This window comes from Rana temporaria, chromosome 3 (assembly GCF_905171775.1).
Source record: "Rana temporaria chromosome 3, aRanTem1.1, whole genome shotgun sequence".
NCBI classification, from domain to species: Eukaryota; Metazoa; Chordata; class Amphibia; order Anura; family Ranidae; genus Rana; species Rana temporaria.
In genome coordinates, this window is record NC_053491.1 from 446,920,450 (window position 1) to 446,940,381 (window position 19,932).

A 19,932-nucleotide genomic window follows, 5' to 3' on the forward strand; every position below is an offset into this window, starting at 1 on the left:
TTAACTTGACTGGCTTTAGCTATAATGTGTGAAGTAGCAGACAGGTGGTTGGGGGTCTATCCCACACTGGTCACCATTCTTTATCAGCCAGCACGAGGCAGGCCACAACTACTTGCCTGCAGTTTTTGAAAGTGAGGGCAAAGAGATCAGAAAAGACACCACATCCGAAAATATCGTAAGAAAAAAGGGGCAAGGAACAAACCTGGGGACTTTTTAGGTGTCAATTCAATGAATGGATTACAATTGATAAAATTTGATACATTTTATTACAACAATAAAACATGATAAAAAAATCCCGGGAAATCAACCAATAAGGCGTCTACTGAAATTATTTTGGGACTTATTGAGGTAGATTCACGTACGGCGGCGCTTCTTTAGGTCGGCGTAGCGCATCCCATTTGCACTACGCCGACGTAAGATAGTGAGGCAAGTACTGTATTCACAAAGCACTTGCCTCCTAAGTTACGTCGGCGTAGCGAAAATGGCCCGGCGTAACCCCGCCAAATTCAAAATAGGCAGGTAGGGGGCGTGTTGTATGGTAATGAATTCATGATTCATTACCATACATGTAAATGAAGCGCCGATCGTACGGCGCATGCTCAGTATCACGTCGCAAATACTCCTCGCTTTCAACGTGAACGTAACCTACGCCGAGCACCATTCTGAATCGGCTTACGTAAACGACGTGAAATTCGATGGCTGTCCCGACGTCCATACTTAACCACTTAACAACCGCCCTATAGACGAAATACGTCTACAAGGCGGTTGCTTAACTCTAGGAGGGCGTCAATGTACGTCCTCCTAGAAGTGCGCTCCCGCGCGCCCTGTGGGGCGCGCACACGGGAGTTTCCGTGACCGCCGGGTCCTCCGGACCCGGCTGATCACGGATCACGGTGAATCGCCGCTGATAGCGGCGGTTTACCACGTGATCGCTCCGTCCAATGACGGAGCGATCACTAGTAAACAAACCGGCGTCATGTGATGACGCCGGTTCCTCCCTCTCCTCTCTGTACCGAACGGTACAGTGTGAGAGAGGGGAGAGAGCGGAAGCAGCAGCAGCTGCTGCTGCGGGCTGGATCTGTGACACATGCAGTCACAGATCCAGCCATCCCTCCCTGTGCAATACTCTGCAGTACCAGCCATACTCTGCAATGCCCCCATACTCTGCAATGCCCCCATACTCTGCAATGCCCCCATACTATGCAATGCCCCCATACTATGCAATGCCCCCACACTCTGCAATGCCCCCATACTCTGAAATGCCCCCACACTCTGCAATGCCCCCATACTCTGCAATACCCCAAAATACTCTGCAATGCCCCCATACTCTGCAATACCCCGCAATACTCCGCAATGCCCCGCAATACTCCGCAATGCCCCGCAATACTCCACAATACCCCACAATACTCCGCAATACCCCGCAATACTCCGCAATACTCCGCAATACTCCGCAATACCCCGCAATACTCCGCAATACTCCGCAATACCCCACAATACCCCGCAATACTCCGCAATACCCTGCAATACCCCACAATACTCCGCAATACCCCACAATACTCCGCAATACCCCACAATACCCTGCAACGTCGTCTATGGGGATTTTTAAGTAGCAAAGTTTGGCGCCATTCCACGAGCGTGTGCAATTTTGAAGGGTGACATGTTGGGTATCTATTTACTCGGCGTAACTTCATCTTTCACTTTGATGCAAAAGAATGAAGAAAAAATACTAAATTTGCCAAATTTTATAACAGAAACAAAGAAAAATTATTTTTTTTACAGAATTTTCAGTCTTTTTTCTCTTATAGCGCAAAAAATAAAAAACCCAACGGTGATTAAATACCACCAAAAGAAAGCTCTATTTGTGTGAAAAAAAGGACGAAAATTTCATTTGGGTACAGTGTTGTATGACTGAGTAATTGTCATTCAAATTGTGAGAGCACCGAAAGCTGAAAATTGGTCTGGTTATTAAGGGGGTTTACGTGCCCAGTGGTCAAGTGGTTAACATTGGCTGCGCCATCTTTTTTGTGGTTTATCTTTAGGCCTGAAAACGCCTTATGTAAACGGCATATCTTACATGCGACGGGCGTGCGTACGTTCGTGAATAGGCGTATCTTGATCATTTGCATGTTCTCTGCGTAAATCGACGTACACGCCATTAGCAGCCAGCGTAAATATGCAGCTAAGATACGACGGCGTAGGAGACTTACGCCGGTCGTATCTTAGCAACAGATAAGCGTATCTCAGATTGAGAATACGCTTATAGATACGACGGTGCCGCATTCGGACTTACGACGGCGTATCTACTGATACACCGTCGTAAGTCTTTGTGAATCTAGCCCATTGTGTCCATTTTATCAAATCTAGGTCTAAATACATTTGGTAGGTCCATCTTCCTCTCAATGTTCATATTACTTCAATATTATATTATGCTAATATTGATATCTTTGTAAAATTAAACAGGTTATTACAGGTAATTATGAAATTACGAATAAGCAAAATAACGAACATGCGAAAATACGAACTTACGAATGGACAAACTTACAAAAATACGAAACAGTAAAAGAACAAAAATGACATCTATAACGAATGATTTGCATTCCGTATTTTCAATCCTTTGTCTGTTCGTAATTTCGTATGTTCGTATTTCATTTGTGTGTGCGTAGTTTTGTTTCTTTGTATGTTCGTAATTTCGTTTGTTCGTGTTCTCGAATCGTTCTTTTGAATGGACAGTGTAAGAAAGAGTATCTTAATATGTATGTTCGTAATTTCGTATGTTCGTATTTTCATTCGGATGTTCGTAAATTAGTTTCTTTGTTCGTAATTTTGTGTTCTCGAATCGTTCTTTCGAATGGGCAGTGTAGTGAGTGATGTATCTTACTTAAAGCAGGGGTTCACCCAAAAATAAACTTTCTGACATTAGCTACATCCCTCCAGCATACTGCTAACATCTTCAGTATGCTGTTTTTTTTTTGTACTTATCGTTATACGAGCCCTTGTTATCCGGCTCCGAGTGGGGGATTACTTCCGGGTATAGGCGTTCCTAAGCGAAGAGGAGTTGATTGATGGGCTGCTAAAGCGCGTCACGCCTTCCGAAAATACCTGAAGTGAAACTCGGGTGTTTGCGGCGCCTGCGCAGTCAGCTCTACACAGCAGGCACAGGCGCCGTAAACGCCCGAGTGTCACTTCGGGTATTTTCGGAAGGCGTAACGCGCCTTAGCAGCCGTCAATCAACTCCTCTTCGCTTAGAAACGCCCATTCCCCGCAGGATTCCCCGCTCGGAGCCGGATAACAAGGGCTCATATAACGATAAGTACAAAAAAACACCAAAAAACAGCATACTGCAGATGTTAGCAGTATGCTGGAGCTAATGTCAAAAAGTGGATTTTTGGGTGAACCTCCGCTTTAATATCTTAGCCAATCAGCTTATCTCTTTTGTGTCACAATGCGTTCCTGAATCTTTTTAAATTCAGTTGAGGAGGAGACTAAGTCAGGTCTTGTGACTGAGGGAGTGGACTGGGAGTAAGTACAGAACTTATTAGAAATTAAGCAAGATACACCCTCTCAAAATGGCGTACAGGGGCGGAGTCTATAGCCGCGTGTTGAAAACGAAACTAAAATACATTACGAATTACCGCAATGTATTTACGAAAGTACAAATGCTTTCGAAGCACGGTAGGAGGCTATAGCCGCGTGTTGAAAACTAAACTAAAATACGAGATTAAGAATGACCGTGATGTATTTACGAAAGTACGAATACATTCAAAGCACGGTAGTAGACACGAATCAACGAAAACAAAACAATGTTATGAATCAACGGAAAAGGCAATCTCACAAGAGTAACAATTACTAAATTACGAGTAGTGTATCGAATGAATGAAAATTATTATCTAACAAAATTACAAATTTTGAATCAAATAAAATAAATTAGACAGAATTACGAATCATTCAGTATCAACGAAAATAGAACTGTTACGAAAATACGAATGAGTCTGAATATGAAAACTCGCGTGTTACGAAATTACGAATCTTTACGAATCTACGGAAACGAGACGAAACGAAACAAAATTAAATTTTTTGTTGTGCACATGTCTAATATTCAAATTGTGTAAAAGGTAAATAAATATAATAGCATATATTTAATGTACTGTTATTCGAAACAAGTCTATATGTGAAACAAATATAACAAAAATGTATATTAAAAAAATATATATATATGAAAAAAAGAATACAAAAATGTGCATCGAAGTGAAATGATACGCTTTGATAGGAGATCCACCACCAATTACATCAGCCTCTTACCAGAGAGATTGAACTCAAGTGGCTGTACACCCAGTGAGTCAATCTAGCTTTGTAATGTGATGTACCTGAGATGCAGGGATGGACTGGCCATCGGGACTACCGGGAGATTCCCGGTGGGCCAATGGCTCAGTGGGCCGGTCGGAGGTCCGCGGTGATCTACCCGTCAATCGTCGACAGCTGTCGCCTGACGGGTAGATCTAGATTTAGCGAGCATGCAGAGTAGCACAGGAAGCATGTGTAATATGTTCTCTCTCCTGTCACGGCCCTCACGCTGCTCCCCTTCGGGCCCTCCTATCTTCTCGTCCATCCCCATTTGCTTGTGACATCATCTGGGATGGACGAGAAGAGAGGAGGGGCCGCCGGGGAGACGAATGAATGCTGTGACAGGAGAGAGAACATATTACACAGGCTTACTGCGCTACTCTGCATGCTGGCTGGTAAACGATGTGCACCATAATGTGCCCTGTGCCCTAATGTGCTATGTGCCCTGATGTGCTATGTGCCCCATGCCCCGATGTGCTGTGATGGGCCCTGATGTGATGTGCCCTGTACGTGTTGTGCCCTGATGTGCCCCTTGCCCTGATGTGCTGTGCCCTGTACCCTGATGTGTTGTGCCCTGGGCCGGTCTGGATAAAGTCCAGGGCCACATTTTTGTCCCAGTCCAGCCATGCTGAGATGGATCAGGTCCAGTATATGAACACAGCTTCTGGGGGTAATATTGAGATGATGGATATCCAATGGTAATCACAACCAGCTCACAGTCAGACTATTCAATAAAGCAAGAGAAGAAGGCATATAGTGTATACTACTGTATGCCAATTATGTGACAGATGCAATATTCTGTCAAAAATGTTACATATTTTATTCCTGTTTCTTTGTCATTTTTAGCATATAATACAGTAAACCCGAATCTCCTGATGAAGCCTTTTGAAGCGAAACATGTAGAGCGGTAGTGTCTGTATATGCCTTGAATATACCAAATGATATAATAAGGAATTTTTTATCATGTTTTATTGTTGTAATAAAATTTATGAAAATGTTACCAATCGGAATCCTTTCATTGAATTGACACACCTAAAAAGTCCCCAGGTTTGTTCCTTTTTTCTTACTTGCCTGCAGCTTGAAGACACAGTTTGGCAATGTTCACATAACCAGTGGTGCAGAAGGTTCAAAACATTATCTGGACATGCAGTACAACAGTCATAATTCCAAGAATGATAAGGTACCCATTTATTGGTTGAAAGGTAGCCCACATATTCCTAATGAATACTGTTTTTTTTTTAATGTTTAGCTTTTAAACTAAATCACAGCTATCTTTAATTTCTTATTCAAAACTGGTTCATTTACTTTTCCTTTATTGTATCAACAAAGCTAGTTACTGGACTCATTGTCCATGAAGAAAAAAAAATTACCCAGCAGCAAACCATTTTTCCAAATCATACTATTCAATCCAGGTCTGTTTTATAGACTCATTTATAAGCAGCATTTTTATTTTATTTTAAAGGAACTATCTGTATGTCCCCATTGCATCCACTTAGATTTTCTCCCTTCTTCGTCATCTTTCATTTACCAGTGCATGTTTGAATCTGATTGGTTGCTATGGGTCAACCATGACAGTACCTTCTTTGGACGCTTGGATATATGAAGCCCAGTTGTATTGTACAAATGCCACTTAACACATTAAACAATGTATTTTAAGGAGAGCTGCAAGAAACATATTTTTAATTGAGGGAAGCTTATATTAGCAATGTGTAAAGACCATCAAAGTGGTCATGCTTTGTCCACCAAAGCCTTCAACGTTTATTACAACGTAGCTCTAGGTTACATGTAGGTTCACTATGGACGCCTTTGATCTCCCAGTGTCCACAGGTGTTAATGCAGTTTGGCTGCTTCAAAAATATTCGGGTAGTTAATATGTAGCCTTAAATACTCTTGATAAAATACAAATATTTTAGGTCAAAGAAGAACTGCAAAGTGCAAATGCTTTTTGTTATAGTTACATCAACTGTGAAGATCCAAGCTCAATGTGTTGACCACTGGCATTGGCAATCCCTAGCACCTCACGTTCTTTAACCACTTAAACCCCCGGACCAATATGCAGCATAAAGACCTGGCGATTCGGCACTGCGTCGCTTTAACTGACAATTGCAAACAAAATTGGCGTCCTTTTTTCCCCACAAATAGAGCTTTCTTTTGGTGGTATTTGATCACCTCTGCGGTTTTTATTTTTTGCGCTATAAACAAAAATAGAGCGAAAATTTTGAAAAAAATGCAATATTTTGTACTTTTTGCTATAATAAATATCCCCCAAAAATATATATAAAAGAAAACTTTTTTCCTCAGTTTAGGCCCATAAGTATTCTTCTACATATTTTTGGTAAAAAAAAAATCGCAATAAGCGTTTATCGATTGGTTTGCACAAAAGTTATAGCGTCTACTAATTCGACCGTGTATGGCCTGCTTAAGGGGCCCTGGGGACCATCGGGCCCCTTACAGGTGTAATGCAAAAATAAAATAAAAAAGAGAGGGGGACCAGCCGGGCCCCTTACAGGTGTAATGCCTGTACCCCCTTGATGGCGGCCCCCAACACAGTTCGTGTTTTAGTAAAGAAAATGGCCGGCTTTAGTGTAATTTCTGTCTGTTGCTGTATTTCTCTGCTATCAACATAATTTACTTCTGACAAGTTTTTCTGCCACCAAGAGAAAAAAGGTGTCTGGGGAGGGTTCTCCAGCACACAGATTGCGATTGACAGCCTCAGCTCTGTTCCTGTGTGAGAGGAGGGACTTGTAGATCAGTTACTAGACTCCAGTGAAATAGGGGTTTAATCATTGCTGATGGGGTTTTAATCATTTCTGAAGCCTCGTACACACGACCGAAGAACTCGACGTGAGAAACACATCGTTTTCCTCGTCGAGTTCCTTGTTAGGCTGTCGAGGAACTCGACAAGGCAAGTTTCTCCATTCCCGTCGAGGAAAAAGAAGACATGCTCTCTTTTTGGCTTGACGGGATCCTCGACAGTTTCCTCGTCGAAAAATGTACACACGACAGGTTTCCTCTGCAAAAAAAAAATCCCAGCAAGTTTCTTGCTGGTTTTTGCTGAGAAACTCGGTCGTGTGTACATTTTTCGACGAGACATATCACACACAAAACGGAATGCAACTTTTCTTACTACAACCCTAAAACATTCTTTGAACGAATGTCATAAAACATTCATGCAAATTGAACAAAATTTCACTGTATTAAATAGATTAATCCCTGTATTATCATTTTTATCTAGTGGCCAAAATGCTGTATATTTTCTCATTGAGGTATTTCAGAAAACTATACTGCATTGTGGCCACTAGATGGAGCTGATAATACAGGAGTTCATCTATTAGAAAACATACAGTGACATTTAGTTTAGCTTGCATAAATGTTTCTGACATTCATGCAACAAATGTTTTATAAATAGATCCCCAAGACTAGTCATGTTATTATAGTAATGGCAGGCCCTCATTGCAAGTATTAGAAAGTGTTGGAAGGCATACATCCATATCTACAGAAGCAAGTGGGTATCCACAGTATACCCAATTGCTTATATACAGCTGATTTGGTAAGAGATGTCATATTTTTCCGCAATATATAACTGATTTAGAAAGGAATACCATTTGTAAATAAAACAAAAATTTTAGTTTAAATTGCCTTACCCTAAGATGATTTTACCTTCAGAGGTCTGATGTTCATAAAGTTTGCACAGATGCAATTACATCTCCCCCTTTCCCAAGTGACTGGAATTTTTTTTTTACTGCTGACATATAGAAAAAGACAATAACAGCTATTCGGAAAAGGTGGGGTAATGTAATTGTACCTGGGCAGACTTCACTCCCCACCTATGGTCTGTCTTTTAAAGGTAAAGCCAATTTTTACACAGATTTTTCACAGCTGCTTTCTATGGATTACTGAAAAAGAGCAATTTCAGTAGACTACAACAGCCTCTGTTTACAGGTACTGTTAAATGGAAAGTCATAGGGAATGGCAGAGGTCACTTTTGAGATACTGCTGCCTGAAGACTCTTCAGAATGCAACACTTCTGGGTGTGTCGGATGCCTTGTCCTCTTAGAAGTGTTGTGGTACCTGTTGATGCAGTATTGCCATAGAGGCCGGTGGATAGAATTACTGAATGCAGAAGGCTACCAGGCATCCAATACTCTGTCAGAAGTGTTGGATTCTTAATATTTTTCAGACACTGATATCTCTTCAGTACAGATTGGTTGGAGTGTGCTATCAGAGAGGTTTTAAACAGGGAATAAAAAAGTGCTCACTTGCAGGTGGCTGCCCCAACACTACAAGCGTTAAATGCTTTTTTAAGGTGTAGGGAGCTGCAAAAACACCAGCCTCTTCTTTTCTATTCTTCTGTGGTCACAGGTCCTTTAATGACATCAAGTCCATTGCACTGCACTGCACTGGATGTGAGGATGCCAAGGGACAATCCTCTGGCGTAAAGGGGAAGAGGAGATTTCTGGCTGCTAGGATGGTGGATTGGGTAAGTTAAAGTGCTTTTTCAGCCCCCTAGACCTAAGCAAGCATTTACCCGTGCACGTGTGTCCACGAAGGGGAGCTGAATGCACTATATATATATATATATATATATATATATATATATATATATATATATATATATATATATATATATATATATATATATACTGCCTGAAAAAGGAAGCTTTGAATTTGTATGAAAATGGCTATTTCGTTGTTTATGTATGCACAAGAATGCACATAACAAAAAGACACATATGTATTTTCATGTAAATGTGTGCATTCAGCTGCCTTTCATGGACACACGTGCAAAGGTAAATGCTTGCTTAGGTCTAGGGGGCTGAAAAAAGCACTTTAACTTACCCAATCCACCACCCCAGCAGCCAACAATCTCCTCTTCCCCGTTACGGCAGAGGATTGTCCCTTATGTGTAAAGGCAGGCGTCCTAATACTTTTGGCCATATAGCGTATGTATATATATATATATATATATATATATATATATACACACACACTATATGGTCAAAAGTATTGGGACACCTGCCTTTACACGCACATGAACTTTAATGGCATCCCAGTCTTAGTCAGTAGGGTTCAATATTGAGTTGGCCCACCCTTTACAGCTATACCAGCTTCACCTCTTCTGGGAAGACTGTCCACAAGGTTTAGAAGTGTGTCTATTGGAATGTTTGACCATACTTCCAGAAGAGCATTTGTGAAGTAAGGCACTGATGTGGAAAAGAAGGCCTGGCTCGCAGTCTCCGCTCTAATTCATCCCAAAGATGTTTCTATCGAGTTGATGCCAGGACTCTGTTGATGCCAGGCCAGTCAAGTTCCTCCACCCCAAACTTGCTCATCCTTGTCTTTATGGACCTTGCTTTGTGCACTGGTGCACAGTCATGTTGAAACTGGAAAGGGCCATCCCTAAACTGTTCCCACAAAGTTGGGAGCATGAAATTGTCCAAAATGTCTTGGTTGACGCCTTAAGAGTTCCCTTCACTGGAACTAAGGGGCCAAGCCCAACCCCTGAAAAACAACCCCACACCATAATCCACTTTCCACCAAATGATTTGGACCAGTAAACAAAGCAAGGTCCATAAAGACATGGATGAGTGAGTTTGGGATGAAGGGACTTGACTGGCCTGCAGAGTCCTGACCTTAACCTGATAGAACACCTTTGGGATGAACTAGAGCAAAGACTGCAAGCCAGTGCCTGACCTCACAAATGCACTTCGGAAGAATGGTCAAACATTCCCATAGACACACTCCTAAACCCTGTGGACAGCCTTCCCAGAAGAGTTAAAGCAGCAAAGGGTGGGCCAACTTAATATTGAACCCTACAGACTAAGACTGGGATGTCATTAAAGTTTGTGTGTGTGTAAAGGTAGGTGTCACAGTACTTTTGCCAATTTAGTGTTTAAATATTCTAACAACAGAATCACTTTAAAGTAACTTTTGTAATTCCTTTATGTTATCCCATCAAACAGTACCCATGCATAGAGGCTGCCATAAGCTTTCTACTGCACCAGATATGGGTGGATTCTACTGAATAACTTTTAAACACCCACTGGCTTTGGGTTAGAGTTCCTTACTTTGCTAGCCATAGGGTTTTCACTTCAGCTTTCTATGAAATATAAGTGAAAAATCTGTCAAGGAGCATGCAATCCCTATGCACTGGCTGTTGCCAGGGGTGGTGATAGGAACTCCTGCACAGAGATTTCACTAGCCGTAGCCCCCAGGTAGGGTTGCCACCTTTTATTCAAGCCAAACCCCGAACACTTTAGCGACCTGGAACACCTTTGGGTGCCCCCAAGGAGAGTAGTAATGCGGTGCGAATAGCATGCCGCAGCAAACAGTGGGTGTGGCCAAATTGGTTGACATCATTGCTTTGTCCACCCAGTGATGCCGAACCTGCCCCCAGACAGCCGCCTACAACTCCTGGATGGCAAAAGAATTGTGTGTGACTATCTTGGTTACAGCCACAGCCCAGTCTGAATAATGTGTCCAGGTTTCAGTCCGCCTAAAACCCAGACACATAAATTAAAACCCGGACAGGTGGCAACCCTACCCCAGGATATCCTTTATAAAGGCAGTGCAGGTAATCTAAAGATGTTTAAAAGAGGAACAAACAGTAGAAAGACAGGAAGAAAACATAATGACAGTGTAGATAGAGAAACATGGGGTGTCAACAAAAGTCATAGATGGACAGAGAGAAGATAGGAGAGAGTGTTGGAGAGCATGGTGTAGAGGTGTTACATACACTGAGATTACTCCCTCTGGGTCTGGTTTTCCTTCGCTGCTACAGCAAGACAAGACAGAGAGGAGAAAGAGAAACAAGAGGAAGGGAGAATTCACAGGATGTACAGACACCATGGGGGGGAGAGACGGAAGGACAGACAGCAGGGGGAGACACAGAGAGAAAGAACACAAGTTAACAGCAGTTAGACCCAAACACTTTCATTTCAACATGTCCATTCTGGAGGAAAATGACTACACGGAGCTGACACAACATAACAACCATAAGAAGAAGACGTGTTACAACAACGCAACTTGTTCCTACAAGTTCCAGGTGACTGAAAAAACAGGTTTACAGGCTGGACACAACCTTAAAGCAGAACTAAACCCATCAATTTAACTGTTTCCCAAAACAGTTCTAATTATTGCACGTCATGAATGATGATGATTGCCACGACTGCTTCTGCTCTCAGGCCCCGTGCACACGGCCGAGAAACTTGACGGTCAAAACACATCGTTTTGCTCGTCGAGTTCCTTGTGAAGCCGCCGAGGATCTCGGCGAGCCAAGTTTCCCCATTGACCAACGAGGAAATAGAGATCATGTTCTCTATTTGGCTCGACGAGTTCCTCGTCGGCTTCCTCGGCCAAAAGTGTACACACGACCGGGTTTCTCGGCAGAATACGGCTCCGATCGAGTTTCTGGCTGAATTCTGCCAAGAAACTCGGTTGTGTGTATGGGGCCTCAGCCAAACTGTCAATCCATCAAACAGCTGAGGTCATAATTGATCACATGTGCAGTTCCATGGCAATGGAAGATCAAACAGAGGCTGAGCCGGCAACTTCCTTGGCTGTAAAATGATGTGAGGGTTTAGATCTGCTTTAAGGAACACAGATGAAAGCAATGAAAAATGCTGTGTGGAATGGAAAATAGGGAAATAGTGACAAGCATAGGCTCCAAAAAATCTGAATAAAATGAAAACTGATATTTCAATGTGCATGCCGGCTACCTGAATCATCCATAGGCTTCCTTTACCTCTCTGCCCTCATCTTAAAAAATAAATATCACTCCTTTGGTTGAATTATTTTTAATATTTATGAAGTAAATAAAATATCCAGCAAACGCAGTGAAACACCCTATAATGGCTAATACAAGAGGGAGGAGCTGGGAAACCAGCTTAGGTTCTAGAGCAGTGGTTCTCAACCTGGGGGTCGAATGATGATTTTCCAGGGGTCACTGAATCCTGGGCTGTTCCTGAAGCCCGCACCACTCTCCCACCCTTTTTGCGGCACCCCTCAGCCTCTTCGCAGCCGCCCATTCAGTTCACGGCATGGCTGGGGGGCAGAGACTAGAGGTCAGATGACTGGTGAGGAATGTGAAGTGGGAAGGGCTGAAGGAGACCCTATATCCTGATTGCGGCATAGGTGTCATGCTGCGTACACACGATCATTTTTCAGCATGAAAAAAACGTTGTTTTTAAAAAATGTAATTTAAAATGATCGTGTGTGGGCTTCACATCATTTTTCAGGTTCTGAAAAAACGACAAAAATTTTTTTCTAACATGCTGCATTTTTTAACGTTGTTTTAAACTATGTCGTTTTTCAGGTTGTAAAAAATGATCGTGTGTGGGCTAAAACGACGTTAAAAACCTGCGCATGCTCAGAAGCAAGTTATGAGACGAGAGCGCTCGTTCTGGTAAAACTACCGTTCATAATGGAGTAAGCACATTCATCACGCTGTAACAGACAGAAAAGTGTGAATCGTCTTTTACTAACACGGAATCAGCTAAAGCAGCCCAAAGGCGAATGGAACTTCCCCTTTATAGTGCCGTCGTACGTCACCGCGCTTTGCTAGAGCATTTTTTAAAAACGATGGTGTGTGGGCAACGTCATTTTAATGATGAAGTTGGAAAAACTTTGTTTTTTCTACATGCTGAAAAATGATCGTGTGTACGCGGCATCAGTGCTGCGAGACACCACAAAGTCGGGGACACAGTAAGTAACACTACCTGTGATTTTAGTTGCCATTAAAGTGGTTGTAAACCCACTTTTGAAAGTTACACCTACAGGTAAGCCTAGATTAAGACTTACCTGTAGGTGTTAGCAATATCTCCTAAACCTGCACGGTTTAGGAGATATTCGCCGAATGACAGGACCGCTGTCTACGGCGCATGCGCCGTAGACAAAGGCGCGCAGGCGCACTAACAATAGCAGTCCTAAACACGGCAATGCCGTGTTTGACGGCTCCCGCGCACATACGCGGGAGTGGCGTCATCGCCGCTTCGGCCAATCACAGCGCCGGAGTGGCGATAACAGGAAGAAGATCGCTGGAGACATGGCGGCGGTGGCGGAGGGCACGGAGGAGAACTTCGGGGGCTTCGTTCTCAGGTAAGTCGATCATAATAAGCTAGTATGCTGTGCATACTAGCTCATTATGACTTTATCTTGCAAGGTTTAAAAAAAACAAACAACAAGGGTTTACTTCCTCTTTAAAAGTCCCCATTACAGTTCTCGGATCAGCAGATAACCTTGTTCAAGAGCACCTAAGTTGGCTTTTCAGAACTCCCCCCAGCACTGCCACTGATCCCAACTCCCCGCCAGCACTGCCAATCATCCCAACTCCCCGCCAGCACTGCCACTCATTCCATTCCCCCCACCAAGGAGAAAGAGAAGGAATAAACAGAGAAGACAGAGAAGGGAGAGGAAAAGAGAAGGAGGAACAAAGAAAAAGGGAGAGAAAGAATAAGAGAGAACAAAAAAGACGGCTAGAGAGAGGGATGGGGGAAAAAAAACAAGAAATTAGGAGAGAGAGCAATAAAAGGGAAAGAAAGGAGAACATCCTAAAATGTACTGTACCATAAGGGTTTTTAATACTATATGAGTGGAAGGGACTCAGGGAACGCTAAATGTCCGTGGGTTAGGGACGCAAATTACTTGTCTTGCCTTGGGAGCTGACAATCCACGCTACGAAAATAATGTTACTGTTAGGGGTCTCCACAACTTGGGAAATTTTATCAAGGGGTCACAGCTTTAGAAAGGTTGAGAACCACTGTTCTAGAGCGATAAACAAATCAAGTGAATGACTCAACCTATCTCCAAAAACTAAAATGGTCAAGACCAGCAGGGATGGAAGTCGGCAATATAATGACTAGAATCAGTTAGAAGTAGCTGGATTTTTGGAATGGATACTGAAATGACAACTGCTAAGAGCATCTGTAATACACAAAGACTGTGAAAAGTACAGTAATTTGTGGGAAAAAAAACTCTAAACGGTTTCCTGGAAATGTGCTTTTACATAACTGTTAAGATTGACTTGTACTTTGCCCGTTCTGCCCCTGGTATATGTACATCACATATCTCAGTAGGCTTAAACTTTCATTGAGAAAAGAGGAGGAGTCGGGGCCTAGTGGTATATCATTGGAGAGCCGCTGGCTGAACCAGGAAGAGCCGGCAGCTTTCCGATGACTTCAACCAGAGAAGATGGGGGCACGGGGCCTTATCGGGGATAGCTATCTCCATAGCTGGATATCAGGCACTGAGGCTTTGAGATCCCCTTCCCCCTTCCTCTCCCCCCTTTCTTTCCTTTTTTTCCCCCCTCCTTTTTTCCTATACTCTTTCTCTCCTACACCTCTGAAGCTAGATTCACACCATTGTGAAATTGGTTTCCCCGCATCCAATTCGTAATAGCAGGACATTTTAGCCGGCTCTCTATGGAGTCGGCTCACATATCTCCTCTGCAGCTCCGGTGCAAATTTGTACAGGATCCCTGTGCGTCTTTTGGTCCGTTCCAGGTCCAAATTCAGCCAAAAAATTCATGCTGAAATCAGACCTGGAACGGTGAATGAAGATGCACTGGACCCCTGCTGGGAGCCACATGCGGCAATGGTGCGACCCGAGCCTTAAGCCTCGTACACACGGCACGATTGTTGGCCAACCGAGCGTCTGATTTTTGTCAAAAGGGTGTGTGTCAGGATCTTGTCTTGCATACTAACTAACGTTATATAATTGTCGTGCCACAAACATGAATGTAGTGACGTACTACTAGGAATCTCAACTCTTGAGCACCACCCTTTGGGCCCCTTCTGCTAATTTCATGTTTGGTGAGCAGTGATTACGAGCATGCTTGTTTGTACTTTTGACTTTTGTGTGATGGATTTGTTTACTGACCACACGAAAATCAGACGTGGAGCCATTGCTCGCCGAAAATTTACTAGCCTGTCATCCAACATTTGTTGGCTGAAAATTGAACAACAGTTGTCTAAAGGAGCGTACTAATGGTCGGAATTTAGCACAACAGTCTGTCAACAGACAATCCCCTTCCAACAATTATACTGTGTGTGTACGAGGCTTTACTCTCTTCTCATTCATTCAGTTTCTATGCATGCTCTACTTTACAGTTGGACGGGAGTCTGGTCGACAACTAGTCTACCCACGCTGACCATCGAGAAAAGGCAAATTGGATGTATTATATATCTGAAATGTATGGTTAACACAAATGTTTCTACATGTACGTGACCCCCCTTGGAGTCTTTCTGTTTGCAAACTGTTGCTGATTCTGGGCTCTCCACCATGTTATCTTGAAAATTTTAAATAAAGAATAAAAAAAAAAAAAATACACATGCCTCTTGTATTTAGACAATATTTTCTTATTCCTGATTTCAGCTTTAACTGAATTACTTGGAATGCACAATATGGGCATTTTGTATAATGCCCTGAAATGCATAGTTAGGAACAGGTCCTACTGAAAGCAATGTCCATCGTCTACAAAAAGTAGAAGTGGCCCTCAGATGACCGCAAGTCAAAGATGTTCCACTTTATTAACAAAAAGTAGAAGTGGACGTCAGATGACTACAAGTCAAAGATGTTCTACTTTTGGTTAATAAAATGAAAGTGGCTCTCAGATGACCACAAGTCAAAGATGTTCCACTTTATTAGCAAAAAGTAGAAGTGGCACTCAGATGACCACAAGTCAAAGATGTTCCACTTTATTAACAAAAAGTAGAAGTGGACGTCAGATGACTACAAGTCAAAGATGTTCTACTTTTGGTTAATAAAATGAAAGTGGCTCTCAGATGACCACAAGTCAAAGATGTTCCACTTTATTAACAAAAAGTAGAAGTGGCCGTCAGATGACCACAAGTCAAAGATTTTCCACTTTATTAACAAAAAGTAGAAGTGGCCGTTAGATGACTACAAGTCAAAGATGTTCCACTTTATTAACAAAAAGTAGAAGTGGCACTCAGATGACCACAAGTCAAAGATGTTCCACTTTATTAACGAAAAGTAGAAGACTCTGTTAGGTCACCTTAGCTGCCATTCACCGCCGCTATTTGCATGCACCTGTTATTCCAGCCACAAGTCAAAGATGTTCCACTTTATTAACAAAAAGTAGAAGTGGCCGTCAGATGACCACAAGTCAAAGATGTTCCACTTTATTAACAAAAAGTAGAAGTGGCACTCAGATGACCACAAGTCAAAGATGTTCCACTTTATTAACGAAAAGTAGAAGACTCTGTTAGGTCACCTTAGCTGCCATTCACCGCCGCTATTTGCATGCACCTGTTATTCCAGCCACAAATCAAAGATGTTCCACTTTATTAACAAAAAGTAGAAGTGGCCGTCAGATGACCACAAGTCAAAGATGTTCCACTTTATTAACAAAAAGTAGAAGTGGCCGTTAGATGACTAAAAGTCAAAGATGTTCTACTTTTGGTTAATAAAATGAAAGTGGTTCTCAGATGACCACAAGTCAAAGATGTTTCACTTTATTAACAAAAAGTAGAAGTGGCCCTCAGATGACCACAAGTCAAAGATGTTCCACTTTATTAACAAAAAGTAGAAGTGGCCGTCAGATGACTACAAGTCAAAGATGTTCTACTTTTGGTTAATAAAGTGAAAGTGGCTCTCAGATGACCACATGTCAAGGATGTTCCACTTTATTAACAAAAAGTAGACGTGACCCTCAGATGACTACAAGTCAAAGATGTTCCACTTTATTAACAAAAAGTAGAAGTGGACGTCAGATGACTACAAGTCAAAGATGTTCTACTTTTGGTTAATAAAGTGAAAGTGGTTCTCAGATGACCACAAGTCAAAGATGTTCCACTTTATTAAAGAAAGGTAGAAGACTCTGTTAGGTCACCTTAGCTGCTATTCACCGCCGCTATTTGCATGCACCTGTTATTCCAGCCACAAGTATCCGCTGTGTTTGCGACTAAATGACCGTGTGAAGGAGGCTTTAACAGGTAGTCAACTGGCATCTCATCAGTGCTTTATGACAAACAGTAAAGTTACAAAAAAAAATAAAGTTTTATAACCAAGTACAATGATAGTAACGCACTGATAATCTAATTTTTTTGTACGACTTCTTAAGAAGATGTACATGCAGCCATGGAATGCAATGCTTTTTATGTACATTCATGTGTTTGCAATGAATAGCGATTATTATATGTTTATGAAAGGTCATGATTTCAAAGCTTTGCCTTAATGTCAAATATGTTCAATGCAGCTCATGCAGGAGTGAACCAGAAAGCTCCATCTATCCAGCATGTAAAACAGACTAGAAATAATCACTATCATTCTGGATTGTATTTTTAATGCAGCATTTCTAACATTGTACAAAAATAAGGAATCAGGTGATATGCAGAAAACTTTCATTATAGCTAATAGTATTTCAGAGCAGAACTCCAGTCAAACAGCTCAAACAAAGGGGTTGATTTACTAAAGGAAAAAAGACTGTGTAGTTAACCTCTGCAAGTGCAGTTGCTCCAGACCTTAGTAAATGAGGCAAGGCTTCACTTTGCAAAGAGTACCTACCCAATCACATGCAAGGAAAAAAAAATGAATTTTTGCTTGCACTTGATTGGATGATGGTGTTTTTTTTTTTTTTTTAATAGATTTGCAAAGATGTCAATCAAACTTCTTTCACGTTGTCATTATGGAGTATTGTTTGTAGAATTTTGAGGAAAATAATGAATTAAGTCAATTTTGGAATAAGGCTGTAACATAACAAAATGGGGAAAAAGTGAATACTTTCCAGATGCACTGTACATGGAACAACTAAAGGTTACAGTATCACTAAAGACAATTTTTTTTTTAGATTTGGACAGAGAAGTGAAAGGATAAAACCACTGTCAGGTTTTTATTTCTGTCTATGGCCGCTTTAACACTGAGGCGCTATTGCGCTAAAAATAGCACCTGCAATGCGCCCTGAAAGAACCGCTTCTTTCTATCCAATGTGAAAGCCTGAGGGCTTTCACACTGGAGCGTTGCGCTGGCGGGAAGCTAAAAAAAGTCCTGCCAGCTGCATCTTTGAGGCGCGGTAAAAATACCGCTCCTATAGCACCCCTGCCCATTGAAATCAATGGGGTAGCGCCTCCAAACCGCCGCAAAGCGGCGTTTTTTGCAGGTGGGCTTAACCCTTTTTCGGCCGCTAGCGGGGGTTAAAATCTCCCAGCAAGTGCTCGAAAATCGCGGGCAAACACGACGTTAAAACGCAGCTAAAAATAGCTGCACTTAACCGCCAGCGCAACAAGCGCCTCAGTGTGAAAGTACCCTTAGTCCCGGTTAATGAAATTCATTTGTCCTGACCACAATTGTCACCAGAAATTAAGCTTAGGGGAAATCCAAAAATGTTGAGATGCCCCCAGAGCAAGAATTGAGGGGTAATCTTTCAAAGAGAATACTTGTTTCTGTGACAACTTAAGCTGGCCATAGATTATACAATTTTCTTTCCTTTAAACTGGGGTTCACTAAGCTGTTCACCTATTATCCCTAGTTCACACCAGTGCGATTTTGAAATCGCGCTATTTCAGCGCGATTTCAAAGCCAGAGATCAGTGCGATTTGGATCTGCGATTTTATTGTGGCTTGCAACTTCACTTAACAGAAGTCAATGCAAGTCACAATGCAACTGCAGAAAAGAAGTCACTGCAACTTGAGCCGCATCGATTTGAACGGTTCCTTTGCCAAAAATAAGGTGCGAATTGTCATGAGATTTCGAATGGTCAAATCGCATTGGTGTGAACAAGGGCTTAAAGTAAATTTTTACTTTGAAAGGGAATATTGACTGGATATTTTTTTTTTTTTGCAACGTTAATCTGCCCACATTCACTAAGCTAAGTGAAAATGACCTTGCAAAGTGAAAATTCACTTTGCTAAGCGAACAGCTGAAACTCCTTTGGTAAATCAACCCCATAGTGTGAATGAGACCTCAGGGATACAGTAATTTGATATAATGATCATTTAGTTAAAATATTGTATTTTTCGGAAGTCTTTTGCATTGGTAAACTGCATGGGATGTTTATATGGTTTTTGGGTTGTTTAAAATAGTTATATAAAAGGCCAGGAAACAAATCCTAAATTCTCAAATTTTTTCATTAGCTTTGGTTATAATTTTTTTACTATGTTAGTTTCAACCATGAAACAATGATTAGTAAAGGCTTTTGTAATGTGCCTGTGTCATGAAAAAACAGAACTTGGAATCAGGAGGAAGTACTTACCTGGTTGTCATTAGGTAGTCGTGGCATTGAGGCAGCTCTGCCATGCCCTTCTATCACAAGATATTGCTCACTGTCTGAGTAACCATCTCTACCCATCTCGGTCATCTCCACCAGCTGTGAATATAGACAGAGTCATTTTTACAAAACAAGATTTTTTTTAGAAACAGGTCATGGGGAAACAGAAACATGGAGAAGTGGGGGGCAACAGGAGGGGCAGATGCCCTGGGTGCAGTGTTTTCATGTAAGGAGGGGGTCACTGCAAAGCAAGCTGCATTCTCCCCAGACCTGCCTGCCAGTGCCATCTCTTCAGCGTTAACCCAGGCACCAGTTACTCTGCCACTTACAGCCTGCCATCTCTGCTTCCATATGGCCATGCATTCCCA

The 19,932-nt window shown here is 42.0% G+C and overlaps 1 protein-coding gene across 7 annotated transcripts in view; it reads right to left on the reverse strand.

Annotated features, from left to right (window-relative positions):
* CACNA1A (calcium voltage-gated channel subunit alpha1 A) overlaps window positions 1-19,932 on the reverse strand; it is a 301,437-nt gene that overhangs the window by 25,805 nt on the left and 255,700 nt on the right. For 6 of the 7 annotated variants that reach the window (XM_040346583.1, XM_040346582.1, XM_040346580.1 and 3 more), the window contains 2 exons: window positions 19,550-19,663; window positions 11,078-11,116 (listed from right to left, as the gene is read on the reverse strand). In XM_040346583.1, coding sequence (XP_040202517.1) covers window positions 11,078-11,116; window positions 19,550-19,663 — 153 coding nt within the window. The remainder of the gene's footprint in view (window positions 1-11,077; window positions 11,117-19,549; window positions 19,664-19,932) is intronic. The other variant, XM_040346579.1, reaches the window with a different exon arrangement.